Consider the following 27966-nt stretch of genomic DNA (forward strand, 5'->3'; position numbering starts at 1 on the left):
AAATGCACAATTCTTGAGGCAGCTACCAGGTGCTGGTGTCACCTTTTGGGACCAGAGATCCTTCTTGTAACAGTGCCATTCGACACAGGCCAAGCATAGAAGCGTCTCATGAGGGATTTCACTGAGCAATATATATCTCCAGGACATCAAAAGGGCCCTTGTGAAGAAAGCAATTTAAATCTGCGCTATCCAATGTGGTAGCTGAACACTTACCATGTGGCTACTCCAAATTGAGATGTGTTGTAAGAGCAACACACACACCATATTTCTTTCTTTCTTTCTTTCTTTTTTTTGAGATGGAATTTCGCTCTGTTGCCCAAGCTGGAGTGCAATGGCACGGTCTGGGCTCACTGAAATCTCCACCTCCCGGGTTCAAGTGATTCACCTGCCTCAACCTCCTGATTAGCAGGGATTACAGGCGTGCACCACCACACCCGGCTAATTTTTGTATTTTTAGTAGAAACAGGGTTTCACCATGTTGGCCAAGCTGGTCTCGAACTCCTGACCTCAGGAGATCTGCCTGCCTTGGCCTCCCAAAGTGCTGGGATTACAGGTGTGAGCCACCACGCCCAGCACACATACCATATTTCAAAGGCTTGCCACAAAGATTGAATGTATAACATCTCATTAATTATTTTATCATAATTTTGGGTTTTTTTCCATATTGATTACATGTTGGAATGATGTGGTTTAAATTACATAGCACTGCCCACCAAAGAGGATATAATGCAGGACTCAGCACATCTGTAGAAGGGATGCCTGCTCTTTCCACATTTTGTTTTTTTAGTTTGTTTAAACTAAATCCCAGCCATCCTTTGCTTATGGAAGGCCACTAACTAGCTATCACCACATAACACCATGCGGCCCAGAACAGCAGGTGGCAGCAGCTAGCTGGGGCTAAAGTACTTCCCAGCCGGTAGTCCCTAATTCCCAGCCACCTCCTGGCTCCTCAGCTCTTTTCACCCCTCTAAAACTGATGCTCCAACTGGATCACAAGAAAGGGAGAGAAAAAGCAAAGGTGAAGACAGAGCGAAGTCTAGGCTTGTATTCCTAAACATTTTTTCAGACTCTCAGCTAGGGACCTAACCGTCATGCTTCACCAAAGTGATATATTTCAGGAGCCATCACACCCCAGTGGAACAATCAATGTAAGATTCCAATTTGAAAGAACAGCCGAGAACTTTCTTTTCGAAAGTGTAATGCCACACACACATACCCAGGCCGTAACTGAAACTACAAAAAGGATATTAGAGCAGTCACAACACCAGTCACAGCTCCCATGGTAAAAGAGCCACTAAATATACCTAGAAAAATGCCAACTGACTTAAAAAAGGCAGCAGCATCAAAGGCGTGAGTGTTCAGTCCTGCTGGCTGGTAGGCAACAATAGACCTGAAGTTTAAAAACAAGAGACAGTTTTAAAAGACTGCACTGGTTTTACACCGTGGTACCTGAAAATATCGACAAACATAGGTATCTACATTTTGTCAAGCATTGGCCAGGGTAAATTCATTTAATTTAATTTGTGGCCAGCATTGCCCAGGGCAAATTCATTTAATTTAATCTGCAGCCACCATGTTACACTGGCGTCAGCATTCTGATCGCTGCTGGGCACACTAAGCAACATAATTTTATCCATGAAGCTGATAAATCTCATTTAGAAAAACACCCAATTCAATATGTAATACATTTAAGATGAGCCTCTGAATTTAGCCCAAAGCATACAGGAAACCAAGGTGTCTCTTCTCCAGCAGAAACACTGCTACTTACGAGGACAGTACAATGGCAACGGCATCATTTAGGACACTCTCTCCAAAAAGAAGTGCGTAAAGATCCACGTCTGCATGCAATTCATTAAATATTGCCAGCACAGTCACTGAAAAGTGAGCCAAAAGCACAGAAATTAGTTTTGGTTTCTGACCTTAAACCACTGATTACAGATTTATAGAGGCAATTTCTATCTTGAGTGGGACTGGGTGATTCAAGAGATAGCAAGGGGGTCAAAGACAGACTTGTCTATCTGTGGCAGAAATGAAAACGGCAATCTTCCTTATCTGAAGGAGCTTTGATATGATGCTTGAGTCTAATGACACTGCACCAAAACACTATGCTTTCCACCGTGATCCCATCACACTTTGAAAGTATCTGTTACAGAACTTCAAAAACTAATGACAATCAATGTGATTTGACTTCACCAGTGTGTTGAAATCTCTTTGATTTCTCTGGCTCAATAGAGCCAAGGATAAAATAACAAAGTTATTATACAAATGATTAATGAGATTTTGGCCGGCACGGTGGCTCGCGCTTGTAATTCCAGCACTTTGGGAGGCCGAAATCACAAGTTTGAGACCAGCCTGACCAACACAGTGAAATCCCGTCTCTACTAAAAATACAAAATTAGTCAGGCATGGTGGTACACACCTGTAATCCCAGCTACTTGGGAGGCTGAGGCAAAAGAATCACTTGAACCCAGGAGGCGGAGGTTGCAGTGAGGCAAGATCGTGCCATTGCACTTCAGCCTGGGCAACAGGAGTGAAACTCCATCTCAAAAAAAAAGAAAAAAGAAAAAAGAAAAAAGGCCGGGTGCGGTGGCTCATGCTTGTAATCCCAGCACTTTGGGAAGCCAAGGCAGGCAGATCACTGAGGTTGCGATTTGAGACCAGCCTGACCAACATGGAGACACCTCATCTCTACTAAAAATACAAAATTAGCCGGGTGGGTGCCTGTAATCCCAGCTACTCCAGAGGCTGAGGTGGGAGAATCGCTTGAGCCCAGGAGGCAGAGGTTGTGGTGAGCAGAGACTGCGCCATTGCACTCCAGCCTGGGCAACAAGAGTGAAACTCCATCTCAAAAAAAAAAAGATTAATTAGATTTTATAAATTCTATCTTTTTGCCAAGCCTTTGAAATATGGTGTGTGTTGCTTAAAATAATAATGACAGGGGTGGGGGTGTGGGCAATATTGTCCCTGATTGAGAACCACCGCTCTAGATATATGCACAAGAGCTGTGTTCTCTCTCAACACTCAGACCCAACTACCCTCTCTCAATGGTTTCTACCATAGGACTGCAAAAACTAAAACCCCACTTTCCCAGCTTCTCTTGCAGAAAGCATCACCTCTTCCTGTCAGGAAGAAGGCGGAGACGCCAGATACCAACGTAGTCATCTTGCCTCCATGGGGCAACTGATGTGTGACTGAAACCCCAGAACAGTGCAGCAGAAAGACAGTGTAGTACTTTTTGATTGTAGTGGAAGCTGGGACATCAGCCCCAGTACTGGTACCCAAGATAAATATCTATTTGTTTAAGCAGGAATTAGCCAGGTTTTTCTGTTCTTTGCAGCCAAAAGCATTACTAATTGATACAATCAGAAAACCAAGCCAAACAAATGTTCAGTTTAGTGAGTTATTATAAGCCAACCAGTCTTGTAACCACCTCCCTGTTCAAGAAATGGAACTTTGTCAGTCCCCCATATGTCCCATCCCAGTCTGAAGCCTCTTCCTTCACTAAAGGGAACCACTAAACTAAATTTTATAGTCATCATTTTCTTGCCTTTCCCTATAATTTAATCACACAAATACACATTCCCTGACGCTACCGTTTGGTTTTGCCAATTTTTTAAAAATTTTATTTTTATTTTTATATTTTTTTGAGACAGGGTCTTGCTCTGTTGCCCAGGCTGGAGTACGGTGGTGTGATTATAGTTCACTGTAGCCTGGAACTCCTGGGCTTAAGCAATCCCCGCTACCTCAGCCTCCCAAGTAGATGGGACCACAGATGCATAGCACACCTCGCCTAAAAGCATAATTAATAATAATAACAATAAATGCTTACATAGCATTGATCTAAGTTTCAACTTCTCATTCTCCCTGCTCATTATCTCACAAAACAGGTCAGGATCCCTTCTGTGCCCCTCCTGAGCAAGTCTGTGCCTGATCACAAGGAGGGATGTGGGTGCTGACAACTGGAAGACGATGGGATGGGGATGACAAGACTGGCTAAGTGGTTTCTGGTGGGAGACATGAAACAAACTGCCCTCCTCCCTATAGCAGGACCCTTGAAATCAGGGTGAGCAGGGTCATAGCTGTTTCCAACTGGACACAGACTGAGAAATCACAATTAACTAACTGAAGATCACTGGGTAGAGGCAGTGGGAAAAACAAAAGAATGGCAGATATATGAAGAAGGAAAAACTCAAGGACCTAAATGTGTTCATTCAGCTAACTTTTCATGGACACTTCATCCGTGTACTCAAGGGCACTTAGCCCTTGTGAGCACTCAGTACAAAGTGGCAAGCACTGACATGTACAAAACAGACCTAACTCAAAGAGCTGAGGGAGCAGATAATGGAGTCTAGAGTGACTAGGCAGGTGGCACATTTGAACCAAGTCCCAGAGGATGCCCTCTAGCCTGGGCGACAGAGCAAGACTCCGTCTCAAAAAAAAAAAAAAAAGAAATTGTTAAGATAGTAAATTTTATGTCAGGCATTTTTACCACAATAAAAAATTAATAATAAAAAAGGAAATTGCATGCCCTTCCTGTGAACCATCATGATGTCATTTCCCCAATTTTAACTCATCACCTTTGCACTCCTTGAGTCAATCAGCCTGACTCACAGGTTTCTATTTTTCTTTTCTTTTTCTTTTTAGACAGGGTCTCTGTTGCCTAGGCTGGAGTGCAGTGGCATGTGTTCTCTGGTGGCTTCCTAGGAAGGCACCATGGGGTGGAAATGTGTTTTTTTCCTTTAATTGTGGATCTGTCTAAAACAAAAGCCCACAAAGATGGCACATGGCAGCCATGACACATGACCACAGAGTGGAGAAGGCTCCCTGTCACAGTGCAGCCTACACTATCCCACACATACTATGTCAACTTTGACCAGAAGACCAAAGACTCATGTCTCAAGCCAAGTACAGTAATCAGGGACAAGGATTCTTATTCCTTCATATCAGTCAATATGATTCTGTATCCTAATACTATAAAGTTTTTTGTTTCATTTTTTAAAGACAGGGTCTTGCTCTGTCACCCAGGCTGGAGTGCAGTAGTGCGATCACAGCTCACTGCAGCCTCAAACTCCTGGGCTTAAGCAATCGTCTTGCCTCAGACCCCGAGCAGCTGGAACTATAGGCAATCACCACCACGGCCAGCTAATTTTTTAAATTTTTTTGTGGGGATGAAGTTCTATGTTGCCCAGGCTGCCAATATCAGAATTTTTGTTTGATGCAGCAGACGCTAGAAGTCAATCTGGTCTTGTGATGCTTAACTCTTCACTTAAGTTTTTATCTCCTTTATGACCCAAGTTTTCAAACAACAGATTTCTAGGAGGCTGGTAAAACACTTCTAGTTTGCAAAAACATTCTACATTTCAGGAAGATTTCTATTTAAAAAGCAGTTAAAGTTAATGTCCTGATGTTTAATAAGTTTAAACTTTCAATTTTCTACAACTTCCATTTCTTTTTTTTTTTTTTTTTTTTTTTTTTTGAGACGGAGTCTTGCTCTGTCGCCCAGGCTGGAGTGCAGTGGCCGGATCTCAGCTCACTGCAAGCTCCGCCTCCCGGGTTCAGGCCATTCTCCTGCCTCAGGCCTCCCGAGTAGCTGGGACTACAGGCGCCAGCCACCTCGCCCGGCTACTTTTTTTGTATTTTTTTTAGTAGAGACGGGGTTTCACCGTGTTAGCCAGGATGGTCTTGATCTCCCGACCTCGTGATCTGCCCGTCTCGGCCTCCCAAAGTGCTGGGATTACAGGCTTGAGCCACCGCGCCCGGCCTACAACTTCCATTTCTATAAAACCCTTACGGTGCCAATCTTCATAGGCCAAGTGAAAATGGAGTAGCATGGTAATCCCTTCCATTATTTTCTACCATAGCATAGACACATTAAAGGGAAGTAAACAATTACAAAGATAATCTAGAAAAGTAAGCCTCTCTATCCAATTAAATGAAGTAACACTGATAGCTCAGGAAACAATACCAATAATCTTTATGTTAAACTAACTTCCCTTTACTTGTTAGTGGTACTAGTAAGACGTTAGTAATAAAATTATAGATGAGTATACTTAGAAACACATTTTCAGACAGACTAAACACCTTTCTCAGACTTATGAAGATCTATTTCTCCACAGACACACATCTGGAGACAGTCACAGACAGCACAGGATTAAAATACTAAAACTGATTTTCAGAGTTCTCTTTGGAAACATGCTTGGGTTAAGAGATGATCTGTTATTTATTTATTTTTTAAACATATGGAAAACTGAGAAATCTCTGTCTGAGTCAGATGTGGACACAGACCAGCATAATTTAGAGATGGTACACTCTATGCCTTACACGTGTTGTTTCATTTCATCTTCACAATAGCCTTAGGAAATAGGTGTCATCATTTCTACTTTATAGATGAGGAAACTGATGTCAGGGGATAATATGTGTCCAGGCTACCCGATCAGTGATTGGTAGGGCTAGAACTCAACCCAAGGCCTGTGACTCCAAATCCCACCTTTTCACAAACCAGAGTGCCTCGACAGCCAAGTCTTCAATACTAATTTACTCAGGATGTTTGTAATAAAATATGAGGGTAAGAGAGGTCAATTTTTTTTTCTTTTTTTTTTTTTGAACACTGAGATTCTTCAGAACCACACAACTGTCTAGAGCTATGCTGTCTGATGTGGTAACCATTAGCCACATGTGGCTATATACATTTAAATTACTTAACATTAAATAAAAGTTAAAATCAGTCCCCCAACTGCATTACCCTACATTTCAAGTGCTCAAAAGCCACATGTGGCTACTGGTTACCACAATGGACTTGCAGATTATAGAACATCTCTATCTTCACAGAAAGATCTATAAGATAGCACTGATGGAGAGGACCCCCAAGAGGCATGGTCAAGTATCTTAGTATCTTTAAGGTTAATACTGTTCAGAATATTAGAGGGCATTGAAGACATTGAACAGACCTTTCCATCTCTACCGTGAGGACAGGAGCAGCTCATTCTCCAGAACTTCTTTCCCTAAGGTGTACTCTCAATAGCTGACACTAAGGAAGAGAATAGCTGTAACTACTTTATGCAAACTGATCAAATTATAGGTTCCAACTTGGAAAGGATAACTTTTTTGTTTGTTTTTGAGCTGCAAGGGAGGGTGTAATAATTCACTTGTAAGAATTGGTTCAACCAACACTTGAAAAATACAGGGCAAGGGATTGATGAATAAACACCATGTCACAGTGCACAATCCTCTAGGAACGCTGCACAAAAGGAGTTTACAAATTAAATTACATTCACTACAGATAATCATGTGTGTTTCTACTAAGAAAAGGTATTATTTAAACCAAATGATATGTTACATAAAAGAAGGCAAAAGGGCAACACTGAGAAAGAAGAAAATCAAAGTGTAAAACTTATGACCAAATTAGTCATTCTAAGATGAAAGGCAAAATATGTTATATAGCCGGGTGTGGTGGTTCATGCCTGTAATCCCAGCACTTTGGGAGGCCGAGGCGGGCGGATCACTTGAGGTTGGGAGTTTGAGACCAGCCTGGCCAACATGGAGAAACCCTGTCTCTACTAAAAATACAAAAAAATTAGCTGGGCGTGGTGGTGCATGCCTGTAATCCCAGCTACTCGGGAGGCTGAGGCAGGAGAATCGCTTGAACCTGGGAGGCGGAGATTACAGTGAACCAAGATCGTGCCATTGCACTCCAGCCTGGTCAACAAGAGCAAAACTCCATCTCAAAAACCAAACCAAACCAAAACAACAACAACAACAAAAAACATGCTATACAGATACAATGGAATGGAATATTATTCAGCCTTAAAGGTTAGGAAATTATGACAAATGCTATAACATGGATGAACTTTGAGGACATTATGCTAAGTGAAATAAGCCAGTCACAAAATACTATATGATTTCACTTGTATGAAATTTCTACAGCAGTCAAGTTCATAGAGACAGAAAGTCAAAGATAGCTGCCAGGGGCTGCAGGGAAGGGAGACTGGGGAGTTGTTGTTTAAAGGGCACAGCATTTCGGTTTTGCAAGATGAAAAAGTTCTTGGGATTGGTTTCACAATGACGTGGGTATACTTAACGCTACTGAACTATACACTTAGAAACTGTTAAGATAGGCTGGGCACGGTGGCTCACACCTGTAATCCCAGCACTTTGGGAGGCTGAGGCGGGCAGATCACGAAGTCAGGAGATTGAGACCATCCTGGCTAACACAGTGAAACCCGCCTCTACTAAAAATACAAAAAAATTAGCCAGGCGTGGTGGCGAGCACCTGTAGTCCCAGCTACTTGAGAGGCTGAGGCAGGAGAATGGCATGAACTTGGGAGGTGGAGGCTGCAGTGAGCTAAGATCGCATCACTGCACTCCAGCCTGGGCAACAGAGCAAGACTCCATCTCAAAAAACAAACAAACAAACAAACAAAAGAAATTGTTAAGGTAGTAAATTTTATGTCAGGCATTTTTACAACAATGAAAAATTAATAATATAAAAGGAAATTGCATGCCCTTCTTAGAAAAGCCATCTAACTATAGTCCCACTGCTTGGGAGGCTGAGGCAGGAGGACTGCTTGAGCCCAGGAGGTCAAGGCTTCAGTGAGCTGTGATTGCACCACTGCACTCTAGCTTGGGCAACAGAGTGAGATCCTGTCTCAAAAAAGGAAAAAGAAAAAGAAAAGCCATCTAAGTCTGTTAGACCCACCTATTGGTCACTTCTTCCACCACCATGCCATGCAAATAAATACTACATTCTCCCTACTACAACAAAAGTTAATGATTGCTCTGAACTTTTTAAGATTTAAATAATGGAATACCATAATAATAAAGCCAAATATGCAAAGCCAAATACCTGGGTCAGTGGCAGAGATGATTGCTCCAAAAAAGAGACAATCTGTGTAGTAAAATTTATCAGAGAGCTGTCCCATAATCTTCATGAGCTTCACCACACCATACATGAGATTTCTGTAAGAAGGTAAGGTAAACTATGTCAGGAGAAACAAATAAGTAACTTAGCAAACATGCAAGCAGAATAGTACTAGAATGCTGTTCTTAGAGATTTATGAAAATTAACAGGCAGCTGCCATGGTTGGACACTTATTAGAGACATTGGCAAATAGGACTTTGGCATCAAGTAAGAGTTTGCGAGTTAATGTCATCTTGCTGAAATATCTGAACATTTCATTTTTAAAAGTTGTACTCTAACAACTAAAGCAACCATGAAGTACAGTCTTCAATTAGCAACAAAGCTAAAGCATTTGAAACAACTGGGTAATACAGAGGAAAGGAAGAGACAGAACCTGGCATAATGTTTTTGTAGCAATAAGTTGCTACAAAACTCACAAGATTCTAAGATAATACATTTAAAGTCAGAGAAATCAGTAGACTGGATGAAAACAGAGAGAAAAAAATGGGTTGGTCACAAAGATCCAAGGGATTGACCTACTACTGCCTTCTCTGCCAAAAATTATTTCAAAGAAAGGAAAAAGAGGCAAATATCTTTAAATATCCTATTAGAACATCCATATACCCATGAAGATATCTGGACTTTCACTCTTTGCATGGGTCAGGTGCGCCAGCAATAGCCCTCCTTATGCTATGTAGACTGTGACATGGGCTAAGAGGGACTACCAAGTTAAATTTTTCAGCTTGGAGGAAGAACATTTCCTACAAGACAGCTTGCAAATTGGGAGGAGTGAGGAGTGTGAAAAGGTCTAGTACGTGTTACAAGGGTATGTGTGCATGCACGTGTATGTGTGTGTGCGTGTGCGTGTGTGTGTGGTGGCAGCAGCAGTGATAGCAGCAGCTGCAGGGGTTAGACAAGTAAAAATAACCATGGACTTGACTCATTATACCCTACAGCCAATGCTCTAATAATGAGATTCTTGATGCCACTGCCCACCTTTGTGTCTCAAATGCTTAGAAGGGTGGACTAGCTAAGCTAGGAGTAAAAGAACTATTCGCAGAATGGAATCCTTTCGAGAAGAAACAGCTATAACTTAATGCTTCCCTATTGTGTGCCAGACACTGTTCTAGACACTTAACCAGTTCAATTTCATTTCACAGCAATTGTATGTTACAGATTTGATTTGCCCTTTGTTGCTTATCAAAGGCTTCTTTCATGTACCCTTTAAACATTCCTGGAACAAGACCTTCCTCTCCATTTCCTTCCACCAGTCTGTGACCTACACAATAGACTTCTCTGGTAGCCTTTTCCCCATTTTGCTTCCTGTCGTCACTAATGTCAGTTATGTAATGTGTCATTCTTCAATAATGTGTATCTCTTAAAGGATAAGTCCAAGCCCCTCCTTTTTTGATGGCACAAAAGACCCCTGCTATTATCTCCAGCCAATTGTTAAAAAATTCATAAAAATCCTAACTTTATTCAGATTTTCTTAGTTTTTAACCTAATGTCCTTTTTCTGTTCCAGGATCTTATCCGGGATACCACATGACATTTAGTCATCCAATCCCTTTAGTCTCCTCATGGCTGTGACAGCAGTTTCTTAGACTTCGCTTTTTTTTTTTTCTTTTTTTCTTTTTTCTTTTTTTTTTTTTTTGAGATGGAGTCTCACTCTGTCACCCAGGCTGGAGGGCAGTGGCGTGATCTCAGCTCACTGCAAGCTCCACCTCCCAGGTTCACGCCATTCTCCTGCCTCAGCCTCCTGAGTAGCTGGGACTACAGGTGCCCGCCACCACGCCCAGCTAATTTTTTTTTATTTTTTATTTTTAGTAGAGACAGGGTTTCACCGTGTTAGCCAGGATGGTCTCGATCTCCTGACCTTGTGATCCACCTGCCTCAGCCTCCCAAAGTGCTGGGATTACAGGCGTGAGCCACCGCGCCCAGCCAGACTTTGCTCATTTTTGATGACCTTGGCAGATTTAAAGTACTGGTCAGATATTTTGTAGATATATCCTTTGACTAGGATTTGTCTGATTTTTTTTCTCATGGTTATACTGAGGTAATGTGATTTTAAGCGAACGACCAGAGAGGTAGAGTATCCTTCTCATCACAAATATCAAGGTACATACTATCAACGTGACTTACCACTGCTGATGTTGACCTTGATCACTTGGTTGAAGTAGTATTTGTCAGGCTTCTCCACTGTAAAGCTACTCTTTTTTCCTGCTTTCTGTACTGTACTCTTCAGAAAGAAGTCACTATGCACAGCCCACACTCAAAGAGGGAGTGGGAGGGGACTGAGCTCTACCTCCTTGAGGGGGATGTATCTACATGAAGTATTTGGAATTCTTCGCACAGGAGATTTGTCTCTTCTCCCCCATTTATTTATTCATCCAATCGCTTATTTATATCCATACGGACTCAGGGATATTTACTTTATGCTCTTGGGGATGATCTAATACAATGTTATTTGTTTTGTTGTTCTTCAGCCATTGGCTGGGGGGGCTTTGACCATTACAGGGGCTTTCGGTTGGCTCTTGTGTCCCTTTGACATCCCCCACATTCTTTTGCCTGTCTGTTTTCTGAGCACTTCCTTACTTTCTGGCATTATAAGATACTCCCTTTTCATCTTGTATATTTCCTGCCCCAGCCCTAGAATTAGCCATTTCTGCAAGGGGCTCTGGCTCTTTTTATCAAAGAATGATAATAGAAACCAAGATCTGGGTGTTGGGTATAATTTTATTTCATGTAAATTGATCTTAATTTAAATAGCCACACGTGGCTAATAGCTACCATACTGAACAGTGTAAATCTCGATCCTGACTGCCATCAAAAATATCAAAATACTGGACTCTGTGGACCCAAATGGATCTCATCCCTATGGAATGTGTGTTAATTTGGTTATAATACAAAGGTTCACTTACCCAATAATGAAGCATGAAACAGCAGTCCCCAAGAAGGCATAGGCCAGTATAGACCCAAGATTTCTGAAAAAGTGTCTCTGAATAAAACAAACAAACAAAACTCAGGAATCACATTGTGATTTTCAACAATGAGCTTAAGAAACACATTAAAAGTCTCTAAAAAGTGGAACTCTACCTACTGTTTCCATTACATCAAGTAACAACTGAAGTTACTCCTATATGGTGCTATTTAACCTTAGACATCATGGTTTTAAGTTATCTTCTATACAGCCAGGTAGTGAGCAAGTAAGCAAGGACTTAGTATATTTTCAGACAAAACTGCTCTGGATGATTACATTAAATTACAGTACGTGTGTGTATATGTTGTGCACGTGTGTGTGTGAGTAGACCAATCATTTTTATAGATTTAACCCAAACCATTTTACTCAGTGATTCAGCACATCACTTCCAGTTCTGGTGGTACCTCAGAAGATCATCACAGATAGAAGTTTAAAACAAAGTGTGAAAGTGCTATGTCATGAGCTTTCTGCTTAATTTGATATCAGAAAACAGAGTCCTAAATATCTGCTCATGGAACCTGAAGCGTCTCCTTATATTCATCTAGATTAATGTCTGAAGCCTGGGAAAGAGTGACAATAGAGATGGATGTGGAGAAATGAGAAACAAATAGTTCCATTTAAGATGGCCAAGTTTATACAAAAAGAAACACACATCAATATCACATCTAGAAATTATTCAGAAAGAGGTGGCAAAACTGCAATCCTTTCAATGCTTCTGCACATTCATTGGTTACCTTAAAAATGTAAACACACACACACACACACACACACACACACACACACGGATTTACTTGTTTTACCATGTTGTCTTTGAAGGATTTACTTCTTACAAGTCATTAGGCCTGTGGGATATTCCAACGGAGGAAATTCTGCCTGTTCCTGGGATCCTAAGACACAGTTCTGCCTCATCAAGGCATAAGCCATTCTCATTTGACAATCAGAACTATTTAACACAAACAGACAAAATCTCCCAACACCCTGATCAAACAAAGGCCAGGAACACTTTACCTAGATTTTTTTTTAAAGGCAGGAGAGCCCCAGCATGTCAGCTGAGCAACATCAGAAAAAGACAGGGTGCAGGAAGAAGAACCCAGACGAGATCAGGCAGCCACCACGAAGCATGACCAGACAGAGGGCTGCAGGTGTCCTCTGGTCTGCATCCCAGACACAGGGCCTTCCCAGTGCTTGCCCCTATCTGAGTCAGTAAAGAAGGTGTTAAGGAATGCCTGCTGCCCCTAAGCCACCTGCTCAGGAGAGAATCCTTCAAGGGCTTGCCATGCTGACAGGCACCGAATGAGGGTGCTGCCTGTACATAAGATGGACACATTATGTTTGCCTCTTAAATAACTGCCTTTTTGTTTTTAATCAAACGCATTTATACATCAATGTTTTGAAAAATATATATTTCAAAAAAATCAACAGTTGTGAGTCTGCTTCTCTTTAAAAGCTCCAGAAAGGGCTTTAATCAGGGAGGGCTAGGAGTGCACCAAGAACAAGGCACCAGATGAATGACACTTGTGAGGTATCCAAGAACAAATTCCAATCCCAGATGTGCTTTTCCTTGCCACTCAGCTTTCCTTTGGGTAGATATTCCCATGGTAACTCTGAATATAAATTAGATAAATTCATATTCATGACATTAGCCAAAGCAAAAAATTAGGAATGTAAATCTGTAGCCAAAAATACTTTCACAATATATTCTAAAATCACACACACACAATTACCCATCTCCCGTTCATATCTGCTGATGCGAGCTGAAACTTAACTGTATTTTGAAAAGCTATACTATTTGTGTATTATGTCTAGTACTTAAATGTATACTTCATAGTTCACAAAGTGTTTTCACATATATTAGCCCATCCAATTCTCACAATGATCTATCTGGAAGGTATTATTTGGACCCATCTTATATGAGAGAACCCAAGGTTCAAAGGCATGATGTAAGCTGCTTCAAGTCACATGTCCGCCAAACCAAGGCCCAGACTGGAAAGGTGGTCTCCTGACCCCAAAGCATCGTGCTCTCACTGTGCAAGCTGCCCTGCTACCCAGTTCTTCGATTCCCACTTCTCTTTGGGAAAGAAAGGACAGGAGGTATCCAGTAAAATCCTAGATCTTTCATCCTACCGTTATTTGGTTACAATACAGCCATGATTAGTTCAGAATCTCCCTTACTTTTCCTCCTCAATTATAAAATGACAAGAAGAGACAAAAGGAGATGATGGCATGCCCTGGCAAAGTCTTCAAAAATATAAGCCCAAGACAGCCCAGGATGAGAAGTTTTGCTTTGGTGAAAATATACCTGACATCCCAATTTCTAGCTGTACCATTCTAAGCCTTACACTGCTACTCCTTGGGAAATCCCATCCCCTCCCATTCCTCACTGGCAAGTTTTAACATGTTATTGTATATGTGTGTGAGAGTGAGGGAGAGAGAGAGACAGAAGGAGAGAGAGAGAGAGAAAGAGAGACAGAGAGAGAAAGAGAGTGTGTGTGTGTGTTTGGTGGGGGAGTCCACTAATAATGGCTCCTATGGGTGAATTATTTCCCTGCCAAGGCCCTCTAAGCAAACCATGAGTGGTAGCACAAAATCAAAGCTAATTCCAATGAGAACTTTTTTCAAGTCAGAAGGCCCAGGTCTGCATGATAGCTATATGATGTGCATAGGTCAGAGGGTCTGAATGTTATCTGTGTATATACCATCCATTAATTGGTGAAATATTTATTACACATTTCACTGACAACAGGTTTCATCAGAGATGGTAACCATATTAAGGACCAACTATTTAGGTGCCTTTATAGGGGCAATTTAAAAAGGAAAGAGACTAAACTAATAGTTGATAACCTGAAAGACTAGCTGTGATATTATGATGTGTATGTATTGGTTTTCATCTACAGTTCCTGGCTCATAAGCTCCCACAGCTCTTGTTACAGTCTTTTGTTGTAATGTTGGGCACTTTAGGCCTCAGAAGCAGGTAGCAAAAAAAATAGAATCTCTCTGACCTTCTCTTGTCCTCCTTTCAGCTGCTCCTTTTCTGCCCCAAGGCAGGCCATAGAAACTAAAAATATACTCTAATTTTCTCCTGCCTTTTTGAAGTAGGTCATAAGACCCTCATTTCAGAAGGGATCCTGCCCCATACTGGGGAGGAAGGTATGCCACACAGAAAGGCCAAGAAGAATCTGAACACATAGGCCTTGCTGGGTTTCCCCACTCAGTCTGTCAGCATTAGATCACACCCCTTTTGTTCAATCACTTTTCTACACGGTTGTCAATCATGGCTATGCAATGAAACCTCCACAAAAAGTTCAAGAGGATGGGGTTCCGAGAGCTTCCAAATAGCTGAATACATGGAGGTTCCTGGATGGTGGTGCCCCGGGAGCGCATGGAAGCTCCATGCCCCTTTCTCCACACCTTGCCTTATGCATCTCTTCATCTGTATCCTTTGTAATATCTTTTATAATAAACCGGTAAATATGAGTGTTTCCCTGAGTTCTGTGAGCCACTATAGCAATGTAATGAAAGAGGGGGTCATGGGAACCCCAACTTGAAGCCAGGCAGTCAGAAGTCCCAGACTTGTGACAGGTGTCTGAGATGGGGCGGGGGGCAGTATTGTGGGACTCAGCCTTCCGTGGGATCTGGCAGTATCTCCAGGTAGATAGTGTCAGAAGTGAACTGAAGGACACCCAGCTGGTGTCTGCTGCAGAATTGATTGCCTGTTTGCTGGTAGGGAGAAATCCCTCCCACATTTAATCACAGAAGTCTTCTGTGTTGGTTACCATAGTGTGAGAGCAGAGAAAAACCAATTAGTGGGGTTTTTTTCCCACTCAGGCTAGTATTTCAAAAACAAATTGATTGGGAACTGGCAAAGCCTGTGAGTTGTTTGTCTGTTGAGAAAATGGTGCTGATAAAGGGAAGGTTCTGCAAAAACTAAAATGTCTTTCAACCATCAGAGTGGCTTTCACAACCCATGATTTGGTTTCATTTTAAAACAACTATGACTGATTATACATTAAGATTAGTTATGTAAAATATCAAATTACTCATCACCCATTTGATCTGAAGAAGAGTTCCCAAATTCTCCACTTATGTAAAAAATAACGTAATTTATACCCATAATAACCATCTCCCATCTATTACATGTCAGTAAATGACATACAAATTCGGATGACCCTGGCAACCCAGAGTAGTCAGGTAAACGATATGGTCTTTTTTTGTACGGAAAACCTAAATCTAGAGGCAATAAGGCACAAAAGAACAACTCTGGGCTCTGGAATCAGACAGACTGAGTCACCTTGACTCAGTCCCGCACTATCTATGTAACCTCATATGCATCATTAATCATTCTGAGTTGAGATTCATCATCAGTAAAACGCAGGACACTCTACATGTGAGTATACAAATGCACTGGGCTGGTGTGCAGAAACACACAGCCTCTGTTCCTCAAGCACCTATTATGGAGATGGAACTTATGTTCCATTTCTCTCCTTCTTCCCCTCCTGCCCTGAAGGTTATGCAGTAAGAAGGGGTCACTTGATCTCTGGAAGAGGAAGTTTGACCCTGACTTGTAATCTTGACCTTGTTGTGCAAGGTGGGGAATTGTTCTTGCTCCTTTAGCCTCCATGCTGTGAGCAAAAGAGGCAGCTTTTGGCAGGCCCAGCAATTTCTAGGATCTCTCCATTTCAGCCTCCTTAAGTGTAACTGTGACCGACCTGGCTAAAGGGTACCTGTCCTCAATTCATGAGGTAGGGTGTAAGAAGCCCCATTACTAAAGGTTAAGTGACATACTCCAACATGCATCTACCAGGGACTTTGGATCATAAATGAATCATTTAATCACAAGTTAACTCTTTGTGTCTGTTTATCAATGAGTCAGAAACCTGGGGGAGAAGCAGTGTGAACTAATCTTCAATCACCATCACCTTCTTACAGAGTTTCTGTGAAGATTAGAAAGAATGGATGTAAAAACAGAAATAAAGAGTATCTGTTCTTAATACATACCAAATGCTCCGTAAACTATATTTATGTTGGTTGGAAATTGTTTAAAAACCATCTGAAAAGTGCAGAGTGACTTTGATAGAAAACCCAGCCTGACGGGCCGGCATCCTCTCATAAAATGAATTGGGAAGTATTCCCTTTTCTATTTTGTGAAAGAATTTGTATGAGATTGGTATTATTTATTCCATAAATGCTTGATATAATTCACCAGTAAAGCCATATGGGTGTCTGGAAAGGTTTTTCATTATGAACTCAATTTCTTTAATATAGGTCGGTTCAAGCTTTCCATCTCTTCTCAGGTTGATAATTTACGTCTTTCAAGGAATTTGTCCATTTCACCTGGGTTGCCAGATTTATTTATTTTTCTTTTTTTGAGTTGTTTTTCATGGCAAGATCTCATTAGGATGTTGTCAAACTTATTGGCACAAAAATTGTTCATAGTATTCCCTTATCCTTTTGATATCTGAAGGGTCTGTAGTAAAGTCCCTTCCTATATTCCTAATACAGGTAATTTGTTTCTTTCCTCCTTTTTTCTCAACTGATCTAGCTAGAGTTTATCAGTTTCGGAGGCATTTTCTAGATCCTAAGGATGTTGCTGAGTTTTATTGTCAGGCAAAATCTCTCTTCTCTAGACTCACTGAAAAGGTTTCCTTTAGTCCTCATTCAGAAAGAGAGCTGAAACAAGTTCCACAGCTGTTACCTGCCTTTGGGGAGGCTTAATTTTCAGACAATATTACCACAATGGGAGAGGGAGAGAGCCACCCATAAATATTTGTAAAGATATTTGGCATTTGTTTTCATTTATTTATTTATTTATTTATTTGAGACCAGGTCTTGCTCTGTGGCCCAGACTGGAGTACAGAGACATAATCAAGGCTCACTACAGCCTCAAACTCCTAGGCTCAAGCTCCCCACCTCAGACTCCTCCAAGAGTAACTAGGACCACAGGCATGTACCACCATGCCCAGCTAATTTTTTTTACTTTTTGTAGAGGCATGGTCTTGCTATGTTGCCTAGGCTGGTATTTTGTATTTTAAATAACTAGAAGCTCTGGCCCAACCTTGCTGTCTAGCACGATGACCCTCAGTAATAAGGATACTTAGTTTCTTTAAAACTTTTTATTTTGGAATAATTATAGACTCACATAAGTTGCAAAGATTAAGTACAGAGAGGTTTCATGTACCCTTTGCCCAGTTTCCCCCAGTGATTACATCTTACATAACTATGGTACAATATCAAAACCAAGAAACTGGCATTATATGTATTATGTGTGTGCATAGTTCCCTGTCATTTAATCAAATGTGTAGATTTGCATGACTACCACCACAATCAAAATACACAACTGTTCCATCACCCTGAAGATGTCCCTCATGCTACCCTTTTATAAGCACCCCCAGCCCAATGCCCCCACCATCCCTATTCACTGGCAACCACTAATTTGTTTTCCAACCCTTTAATTTTGTCATTTTTACAATGCTATATAAATGAAATCATAGAATATATAACCTTTTAAGATTGGATTTTTTTCACTCAGCATAATGCCTTTGAGATCCATAAAGGTCACTGGGTGTATCAATAGGTTGTTCTGTTTTATGGTTAAGTAGTATTCTACAATATGGATATACCATTGTTTGTTTAACCATTCACCTATTATAGAACATTTTGGTTGTTTCCAGCGTTTGTCCATTACAAGTTGGTATGAACAATCATGTATAGGTTTTTATGTGAACACAGGTTTTCATTTCTCTGGGATAAATCCCCAGGAGTGAAACTGTGGGTCATATGGCAATTTCAACTTTAGTTTTATTAGAAACTGCCAACTTGTTTTCCAGAGTGGCTGTACCATTTTACATTCCCACTGGCAATGTATGGGAGTTCCAGATTTTAAAACAGAAATGAATCATTGATGAGAAGTCAACTATAGTCTCTGAGTGGGTGAAGAACAGAGTAATAAGCAATCTGGGAGAAGAAAAATAACTAGAAAATTATGCAGGTAAATTAACACAGAGATTCACATGATTTCAGAAATATTGGCAAAAACCTCTTACCTTCTTTAAGCTGTATCCAGCATGAAAAATAATTGGAGGCAGAAGAATGTTGAAAAATACTTCTGGATCGAATGTTACCTGAAAGTTTAAAAAGAAAAAAAAGCCAATTTTTTATTTAACTCCAATTCATGCTATAATATTTGCTTAATATTTGAAGCCATTGACTAAAGTTTGAATATTTAGAGCAAATAACATAAATGTGAAAAATCATGGACTTAGCCCAGAGGAGAAGCTATGACTCCCCATGGACTGGCATGCTCTTATCCCCATAACATTTTGCTCTTATGATCTTGCTTGTGCTGTTTTAAAACATAATAAGACACAACAGTTTCATGCAATTTTGAGAACTCACAGAAAGCTTCCGGCTAGTGTTTTTCATAAAAACATCTTGGCCAGGTGCGGTGGCTCACGCCTATAATCCCAGCACTTTGGGAGGCCGAGGCGGGCCGATCACAAGGTCAGGAGTTCGAGACCAACCTGGCTAATACAGTGAAACTCCATCTCTACTAAAAATACAAAACTTAGCTGGGCATGGTGGCAGATGCCTGTAATCCCAGCTACTTGGGAGGCTGAGGCAGGAGAATCGCTTGAACCCGGGAGGCGGAGGTTGCAGTGAGCTGAGATCGCGCCACTGCACTCCAGCCTGAGCAACAGAGCGAGACTCCATCTCAAAAAACAAACAAAACAAAACAAAACAAAATATTGATTTTCATCACACCTTTATAAAGGCTCAACTGCAATAAAAGATGCCATCGTGATTCTTTATTAACTTCCTGGATCCTCTCACAGAATCCTTTATAGACAAAATTGTGCTGAATTTAAGTCTCTTTTGAGTGACCAGCCTTCTGTGACACTTGATGTAGCCTAAATCAAAGTCACCAGCAATGTTAGTGGCTTCCTGAACATCAGCATAAATTGGGCAACTTTAAAGGAACTGAAATTTCTTATAGGTTTGATACAGGGAAATTAATCAAATGACTCTGAAACTTTTAGAGAGCAAAGTTTTATCATATCCAGAAAAAAATTCAGCATGCTATAAACATGCTAACCTTTTTAAAGAATTTGTTCATGCTGGTCAATTACTTGGCTTGTGTTTCAATTAATTATTTTTAAACCTTCATTCTAGTTATTAAACGTTAACTTTTTTGTTTAGAAACTGGAGGTGTTAATCAGCCTAATAAAAGTAGATTCTTTCAAATGATGCTTTATTCTCTCTTCTTGTTAAAGAAGAGCGTTCTGCAAAGCAAGGAATGTCAGAATAAGAAGGAGCCTTGGACAGTACCTACCCAATATGAGGACACTGGGCCCAAAGGCAGTGAAACTTGCTGGATGCCACCAAACCCAATAATGTACAAACTAGCATAAGGGTTTTCTGACACTCAGTTCAATCCTCTCCTTATCAATCAAGCTACATCAACATGTCTCTTTTCCCTCAACTAGCAACAATCATCCTGGCCTTGATTGTTCTCCCACCTTTGCTTTGTGCAGCAAAGTTTTAAACAGAGGGGATTTAAATAAACAGGTTTCTAAAGATAAGGGAGCAAAAGTCAGCTTCCTCTTCTATTATGAACTGAAAGATGGAAATGTGTTGGTATCATTTCCCTTTTCCCCCTATCTTATCCAATATGAAGGGCTCAAGCTGCCATTTCCAAACAGCCATTAAGTGTGGTATTTACATTGGGTTTCTTTCTCAGTTGCACTGAATTTCAGAATGTTTATGAAAACCCCATGCTTTCTTATGAAGAGTTGAGAGCAAAGAGTACTGCCATTAGGGACACAGAAAAGATGGTCATGTTTAATGCTCCAGGTGGAGAATAATTTTCCTTAAGGATTAGAGTAGATTCCAAAAACAACAAGAATTTAATTTCTGGAGCACACGCTACACTCTGCCTTTCACTGTCAGCCTTCACATACCTTAGCCTTGTGCTGTACTAAAAGGGGCTCCTCACAACCTGGGTCTCCCAAGACTGCTATACAGAAGGCTTCCTTCTGATAAAGCCTGGTCTATAAGGTAATGCAGTATACATCAATTCATACAGATTTCTTGCTTATCCTGGAAATTACCCGTGCAAGGAGACGCATAATGCTTTTTCATGTGGACTATGTTGCTACTCCAACATTAAATGAAAATGCTTGGACTCTAATTCTAAGACAACGAGATCTTCTTCTTCCCCTGAAGATTCATTAAGCCTTTGGCATCAATCACCAATAAGAGTAAGCACTCAAATATTTGTAGGATATAGCAAAAGAACCGTGAAGAACTAAGAATTACCCTTGTGAATACTGAATAAATTAAGATAAAGGTGAAATCAACCTTATTTTAAGAAAGTAGCAATATTATCCCTAAACCACAGGAAGGGTAACAGACATAGCAAAGAGGAGATGGTGGCTGGATAAATGACCTGAGTGGGGACGTACAAACCCATTGCACAATCAGTGACCCATTTCAGCTACAGATGCTAACAAACCCACAAAGGTCACTAGCTGAAAGGCTCAAGTTAAAGATCTGGTTCTTCCTTCTCCTCATCATGGACCAAAAAGCTTCCTAACAAAACAGAGAGCCAGGAATGTTACCAGTAATCCAGGAGTTTGGAAGGATTTCTCTCCACAAGGTCAAGACGAGTCAGGGAATCAACAACCATGTCAGGACAATGATGACTGAGTGTCCCCAGCTCACCTTCCGTAGCATATCATTCTGCTCTACGCTGTTGATCTTGCCAGGGCTGATTTCTCCTTTCAGAGTGTATTCGAAGAACTTTCCGCTGACATTCACTAATAAGGTACTGAAGGCCCTGTCTTCCTGAGTACAGCTGAGTGATTTGTCACGGCCACTGGTAGCAGGGATACCATACCTCAGGATCACCCCAACAATGAGCCCTGAAAGAGTGGAAAAAAACTCATCAGGCCTGAGGAAGGATAGAGAAAGTGTAGAAATAATGGCATGGTTGATTTTCAACTAAGAAATGCAGCAATAATCTTAGAAACAACATGGGGTATGTATCTTAGGAGAAACTAACTGCATGGGCCTTCAGGATTGAAAGGGTTAAGCATCCATCTATTCTGGTCTGATTTAAGTTGTTCAGCCACCAGGAGGACAAGGTGGTGGTATTTAAGTTGTTCGGCCACCAGGAGGACCTTCGGTGGTATTATGACACTGTGAGCACTTTTTTTGTTCTTTGAGTGGAGTCTCACTCTCTCACCCAGGCTGGAGTGCAGTGGCACGATCTCGGCTCATTGCAACCTCCACTTCCCAGGTTCCAGTAATTCTCCTGCCTCAGCCTCCCAAGTAGCTGGGACTACAGGCATCCGCCAATACACCCAGCTATTTTTGTTTGTTTGGTTTCTTTTTGTATTTTTAGCAGAGACGAGGTTTCACTACGTTGGCCAGGCTGGTCTTGAACTCCTAACCTCAAGTGATCTGCTGGCTTCAGCTTCCCAAAGTGCTGGGATTACAGGTGTGAGCCACCACACCCAGCAAGCCCTGTGACCACTTTTAACACCTGAGCATGCCTCATTTCTCAGGCTTCTAGTGGAGGAAGATGGGATGACAAGCAGCAAAGATTTTTCTGGCCAGGACAGCACAGAGCAGAACTGCTGAGCTCTTTCATTTCACCCAGCAGCATCCCTCAAGCCAGTCCTGCTGCCATGTGCCAGCAAGGACCAGGCCACTGGAATTTCTAGTTGCTATAAATGTAACTTGCTTTGCCACGCATCAGAAGAAAGGGCAGGGGGATTCTTTTGCTTAGGTCATTTGAAGCACTGGGTATCATGGAGAAGGTAATTACACCCCTTGGGAAGTGAAGCACTGCAGTGTACATTTGAGCAGTCAGGATTCAGGGGCTGGAGAGCTGGCTTCTTGGGGCTGTAGCTATGAGATGGCTAAGATCATCAGCTACAAGTATGTAAGTCTCATACCCTTCTTAGTAGGGCTTTCCCATTAGGGAAAAATAAAAACAGCAAGATCACGTATAAGCATTCAGTTCTGTGAATAAGGAAAGAGTGTGGCTCCCTGGACCTGAACATGAGTCAGATGTGCCCAAGGAAAAGTGAGTGAAAGATTTAAAAACAAAAACAAAAACAAAAACAGCCATAAATGACTATCAGACACTTTCTATAATTCTCTTAGGAGGAAAATTTCAGACTTCTTTCTAAATTCAGTTCTTTGCTGGAAATATTAAAAGACAGAATGGTATATTTGCTTCCTCATCTCATTTTGCCATTAATGGAGAAAGTTGTATGAGAAAAAGAAAGAACAATGTTTATTGTCTTCCATGTGTAATGTTCTATAATGTCTCTTATCACCGAGATATGTAAGAACTCACAAGACATTGTTGAATAACAATTAAAATATAAAATCTAGGAAAACATAGTTCTTTAAGCCAAAATCTGCATCTGTGTTGCATTATTATCATTATTATAGACCCATATTAACAGATAATTGCAGTTTGTTGACTTGTAATAAAATAACTTGATTTTTTTACAACTTAAAAAATGAGTTTCTTAATAATCTCATTCTGACCAGATATGAAACAATTTGAAAACCTTTAAAGGCATATAAGAAAAACCAGACCTTTTATTTTATTTTATTTATTTATTGTTGAGAGAGTCTCACTTCATCATCCAGGCTGGAGTGCAGTGGTGCAATCTCAGCTCGCTGCAACCTCCGCCTCCCAGGTTCAAGCAATTCTCCTGCCTCAGCCTCCCCAGTAGCTGGGACTACAGGCACCCGCCACCATGCCCTGCTAATTTTTGTATTTTTAGTAGAGATGGGGTTTTGTCATGTTGGCTAGGCTGGTCTCGAATTATTGACCTCTGGTGATCCACCTGCCTCGGCCTCCCAAAGTGCTGGGATTACAGGCGTGAGTCACCATGCCTGGCCCCAGACCTTTTAAAAAAACATATTTTAAAAAACATATTTATCATTACCAAAAAGAGATGTCTGTAGGGAAAAGTAATGAAAACTCCATAACTCAGATAGTGCTAGCTGTCTGGTAAATGGGCCAAAAGCAGGCATTTAAGGTCTTCAGAGCCAATCTTTTGTTCAGGTCTTATTGCTGGAATTTATATTCATTTCTTCCTGTGGGATGATAAACCAGATGACACTAGAGATGGTCAGCTGGCATTTACTCAGCCCTGCTCTGCTCGGCCTTGGCAACGGACTTCCTAGCTGGCAGTCTCTTTACCATCTTGTGGTTTAGGGTTTTCTGGGTGTCTGTGCTGGTAACTGAAGTTGAGGAGGTGCCTACACTGACATGGCTGCTGGCCTTGGGTCTTCATTACTGTTCTAGGTGAGGAGGGGCCCTGGAGACTTGTGGTCTGTAACCCCAATACGTAATCTGTCTCACTGACCTATCTCTTCTCCTTCACCCTGGTCGTCAGCACCCTCCATCACTTGTCTCTACAAGTCAACACTCATAGGGTCTCTCCAAGGGAGGAGGCATCTTCCGTGTGCTGTAAGGCCTGACGTTGAAGGGCACTCTCCAATCCTTCTTTTCCCCACTCTCATTGTTCTGGTAATTGTGCTGGTGACCGTGTGGAAGACCCCCATGGTGCAGATAACATCTATAATGGCTTCAGTCTACTGTATCTATACTGCCTGGCACTGGAACTCCACCAGGGCCTGCAATCTTTGCTGCCTGTGTACCCTTTTCTCCTTCAACATTGAACTCCACAGCTTCTCTATCCCCTGTACTGCCAGGGTGCTTCCTGGGGGTTATTCTTCTTTATGACAATCTGGCATACAAATACATCTCACCCAGTGTCATTCCTGTGGGTGAAACCATATATGTTTCTTACACTGAACCATCTTACTGTTCCCAAACTTTCACTGGGATAACCTTCTTGTCCTGTTCGCAGGCTGCCACTCCCTCTGCCTCTGCCCATGGTGTCATGCCAAGTGTCTCAGCCTCACTGCTCATGTCTGCGGACACAGTGATGGTGACTGGGACCAGCTGTGGCAGCAGTGGCTCCTTTGCAGGTGTCATGGTAATGAGACTGGTGGCAGTGGAGCTGTTCAGAGCTCTGTGGGGGGCCCTCCCTCCACTCTAGATGAACTCTGTGATGCTTTTTAGTCTTATTTCACCCCCTGGTTAGACAGTTATTTTCTGATGAAGTTTTACATGACAAAGATGACTCTAGAGCCCTTCGACACTCATCATAATACAGGATGATCTGCAGCATCTGGAGGCAGCTACCTGGAACATGATTGAACTTAAATGTCATCAGGAAACCAAAATAAGTCATTTACAGACTATCTTTCTCCTAAAAATCAGAGCCTGCTTCATGTAACTCATTGTTTCTTGACTTTTCTAACCTGATTATTAGCAGAGCTAATGGAAAGACTGAAGCATACTAGCAAAGGTCCCCATGAATACTACTCTCACAAAAGAGGGGATTTATGTTTGTAGACAAATTCCTCAATTACAGGAAACACTCTTCAACTCTCTTCCAGTAATCATCACCATCATATTTACAATCATCACCAGATGACGAATATTGTTTTTTAAAGTTGTAAAACCTTTCTTCTCTACCCTGGCCCAATGCACCCATATTAAAGATGGGAGACAGTGAAGGTGGTGATGCTGCCCCCTTGTGGTTAAAATATGGCAACACAAAACAACACAGCAGAGATGTAAGGTTAACACCATCCTGACAGTTTTGACCAAAAATATACCAAGCCACAGGGTATACCACTAACTCAAGGTAGAGTTTGGGTACCTCTCCAGACATTTTAGATTCATATTTATTACCACTATATTCCATGGCATGATATTAAGTTCATATTTGGCGTTTTCCAATTGAAGAAAGAATAGGATATTAGAACTGCAGGAAGGTAATTAGGTGAGAAAATGATAAAGACTTGGAGAAAACATGAACAGCATACTTTCATCTGCTGGATCTCGGAGATATCCTGACAGGGGACTGTGAAGTGGTCATAGCTACAAGGAATTAAAACATGCATTAGATTTTTTTTTGAAAGCTCCAGAAAGTTCAGTATTCATAAAAAATGATGGAGAGCAACAGAGGCACTAATGATTTGACCAGATTAACAGCCTAGTGTTCTAGATCACAAAGAGAAATAACCTACTGTGGGTTTGGGCCAGGGAAAACAGCACGTAAAATGTTAGCTGATAAAGAGACAATCACTGATTTCATAGGTACATTACTAATGAAAGAATTGTTTTGAACTTTTACAGAAAGCAAATATGGATGAAATTCCTTTGATATTTGATGTGGCTTAAAACAAGATGGTAAACTCCAAAGGGGCAAAAATCCGAGACTGTTTCAACTTGTGGGTATGAAAACAACTCACTTCACAACTGTACTAGCATATATGTAGTTTATGGATGTGCTTATCCAAAACTTGGTAGTATGATGAAGGAATATAATCATGAGAGTGATATGTGGTTTAAAAATCCCAAGGGTTCATTAAAGAAACCAGCTCCCACTGATCTGGTGCCAGTTTTCCTTTTGTGGCTGAGGCTGTTGGGAGGACAGCTGAACAAGTGGACGCAGTGAGGTTTAATTCTAGACAGCCATCCATCAGCTACAATATTCAAATGTCTATGTTAATAAGCCTTTGTTAAGGAGGAGAACAGGTGCGTGGGTGCACTGTTCTTTAGTGAGACCTCATTTTCTCTTATATAAGGTACTGAAAGTAGATGATCACCTGATCAGTGTGGCCACCACTGTGGAGTTTTTTTTACAGCACAGTAGGGGTTGTTATGAGTTTTAAAGCTTCATCTGAAATTCCAAGAAAAGAAAGCATCTCATTTTGCATCCAGTTACACAGTGTTTGAAGATGGCGATAACTATTTCTAATTCAATTAATAAAGAGAATCCAATGGATTCCAGCAGTTGACAATGACTTTTCAGGTCTGGGGGTCATTTACATGACTTGGATTTTGAGAATGAATATGACAGCCCTTTCAATACCTTGTTCTACTTGTTCTGCTACTTATGCAGCTGCATTATTCATTGATATATTAGTTTCAAGGAGAATTCATTCAAAATATTTTTGTTCCTTGTTTTGAATATGTGGTGAAACTAAAAAGCAATTTTATTAAGGTACAATTTACAAACCATAAGATTCACCCATTTTAGAAAGTACTATTCAATGATTTTTAGTATATTCACAGAGTTGCACAATCATCACTGCAGTCTGATTTTGAAACATTGCCATCTGCAGTCACTTCCTGTTTCCTACTCCAATTCCCAGGCAACTACTAATCTACCTTCTGCCTCTACCGATTTGCCTTTTCTGGACTTTTAATATAAATGGTGTCATACAATATGTAACCTTTTGTGTCTGGCTTCTTTCACTTAGTGTGTTTTCAAGGTTCATCTATGTTGGAGGTATGTATCAGTACCTCATCCCTTTTTATTGTCAAATAGTATTCCACTGTACCATTGTACCATATTTTGTTTGTCCATTAACTAATCAATAAATATTTGAATTGCTTCCCTCTTTCTGTTAATGTGAATAACGCTGCTATGAGCTTTTGCATACAAGTCTGTGGACATGTTTTCATTTCCCTAGGGTAAATACCTAGGAGTGGAACTGCTGTGTCATATGATATATCTATGTTTAATATTTTAGAAACTGCTAAACTACACTGGGAAAATGTATTGTTTTACATTCTCACCAGCAACATATGAGAGTTACAGTTTGTTGGCTGGGCGCAGTGGCTCATGCCTGTAATCCCAGCACTTTGGGAGGCCGAGGCAGGCAGATCACCTGAGGTCAGGAGTTTGAGACTAGCCTGACCAATATGGGGAAACCCCGTCTCTACTAAAAATACAAAATTAGCTGGGTGTTGTGGCGCATGCCTGTAATCCCAGCTACTTGGGAGGCTGAGGCAGGAGAATCGCTTGAACCTGAGAGGTGGAGGTTGCGGTGAGCTGAGATGGTGCCATTGCACTCCAGCCTGGGCAACAAGAGTGAAACTCCGCCACAAAAAAAAAAAAAAAAAAAAAAAAAGTTACAGTTTGTTTATGTGCACAGCAGCACTTGTTATTGTCTTATGATCATACCTGTTTTAGAAAATGTTC

General features: G+C 41.1%; 1 protein-coding gene and 1 long non-coding RNA gene across 38 annotated transcripts in view; one reads left to right on the forward strand and one right to left on the reverse strand.

The window, feature by feature from the left end:
• The window catches only part of SLC9A7 (solute carrier family 9 member A7), a 150093-nt gene that overhangs the window by 51131 nt on the left and 70996 nt on the right, over positions 1–27966 (reverse strand). For 22 of the 37 annotated variants that reach the window (XR_013412791.1, XR_013412792.1, XR_013412790.1 and 19 more), the window contains exons 2-7: positions 21593–21792; positions 18916–18993; positions 11817–11893; positions 8843–8955; positions 1769–1874; positions 1249–1390 (exon numbers count right to left, since the gene is read on the reverse strand). Coding sequence is in view for 6 of the 37 variants with exons in the window: in XM_077988565.1 (XP_077844691.1) it covers positions 1249–1390; positions 1769–1874; positions 8843–8955; positions 11817–11893; positions 18916–18993; positions 21593–21792 (716 nt within the window). In the remaining 31 variants the exon portion in view is untranslated. The remainder of the gene's footprint in view (positions 1–1248; positions 1391–1768; positions 1875–8842; positions 8956–11816; positions 11894–18915; positions 18994–21592; positions 21793–27966) is intronic. The other 15 variants (XR_013412798.1, XR_013412797.1, XR_013412796.1 and 12 more) reach the window with 1 other exon arrangement.
• On the forward strand, positions 6579–8425 carry LOC144338578 (uncharacterized). The gene is made up of 2 exons (XR_013412819.1): positions 6579–6658; positions 7131–8425. It is a non-coding gene; the product is annotated as an uncharacterized LOC144338578 (long non-coding RNA).

The sequence above is a fragment of the Macaca mulatta genome, chromosome X, assembly GCF_049350105.2.
Source record: "Macaca mulatta isolate MMU2019108-1 chromosome X, T2T-MMU8v2.0, whole genome shotgun sequence".
Classification (NCBI taxonomy): domain Eukaryota; kingdom Metazoa; phylum Chordata; class Mammalia; order Primates; family Cercopithecidae; genus Macaca; species Macaca mulatta.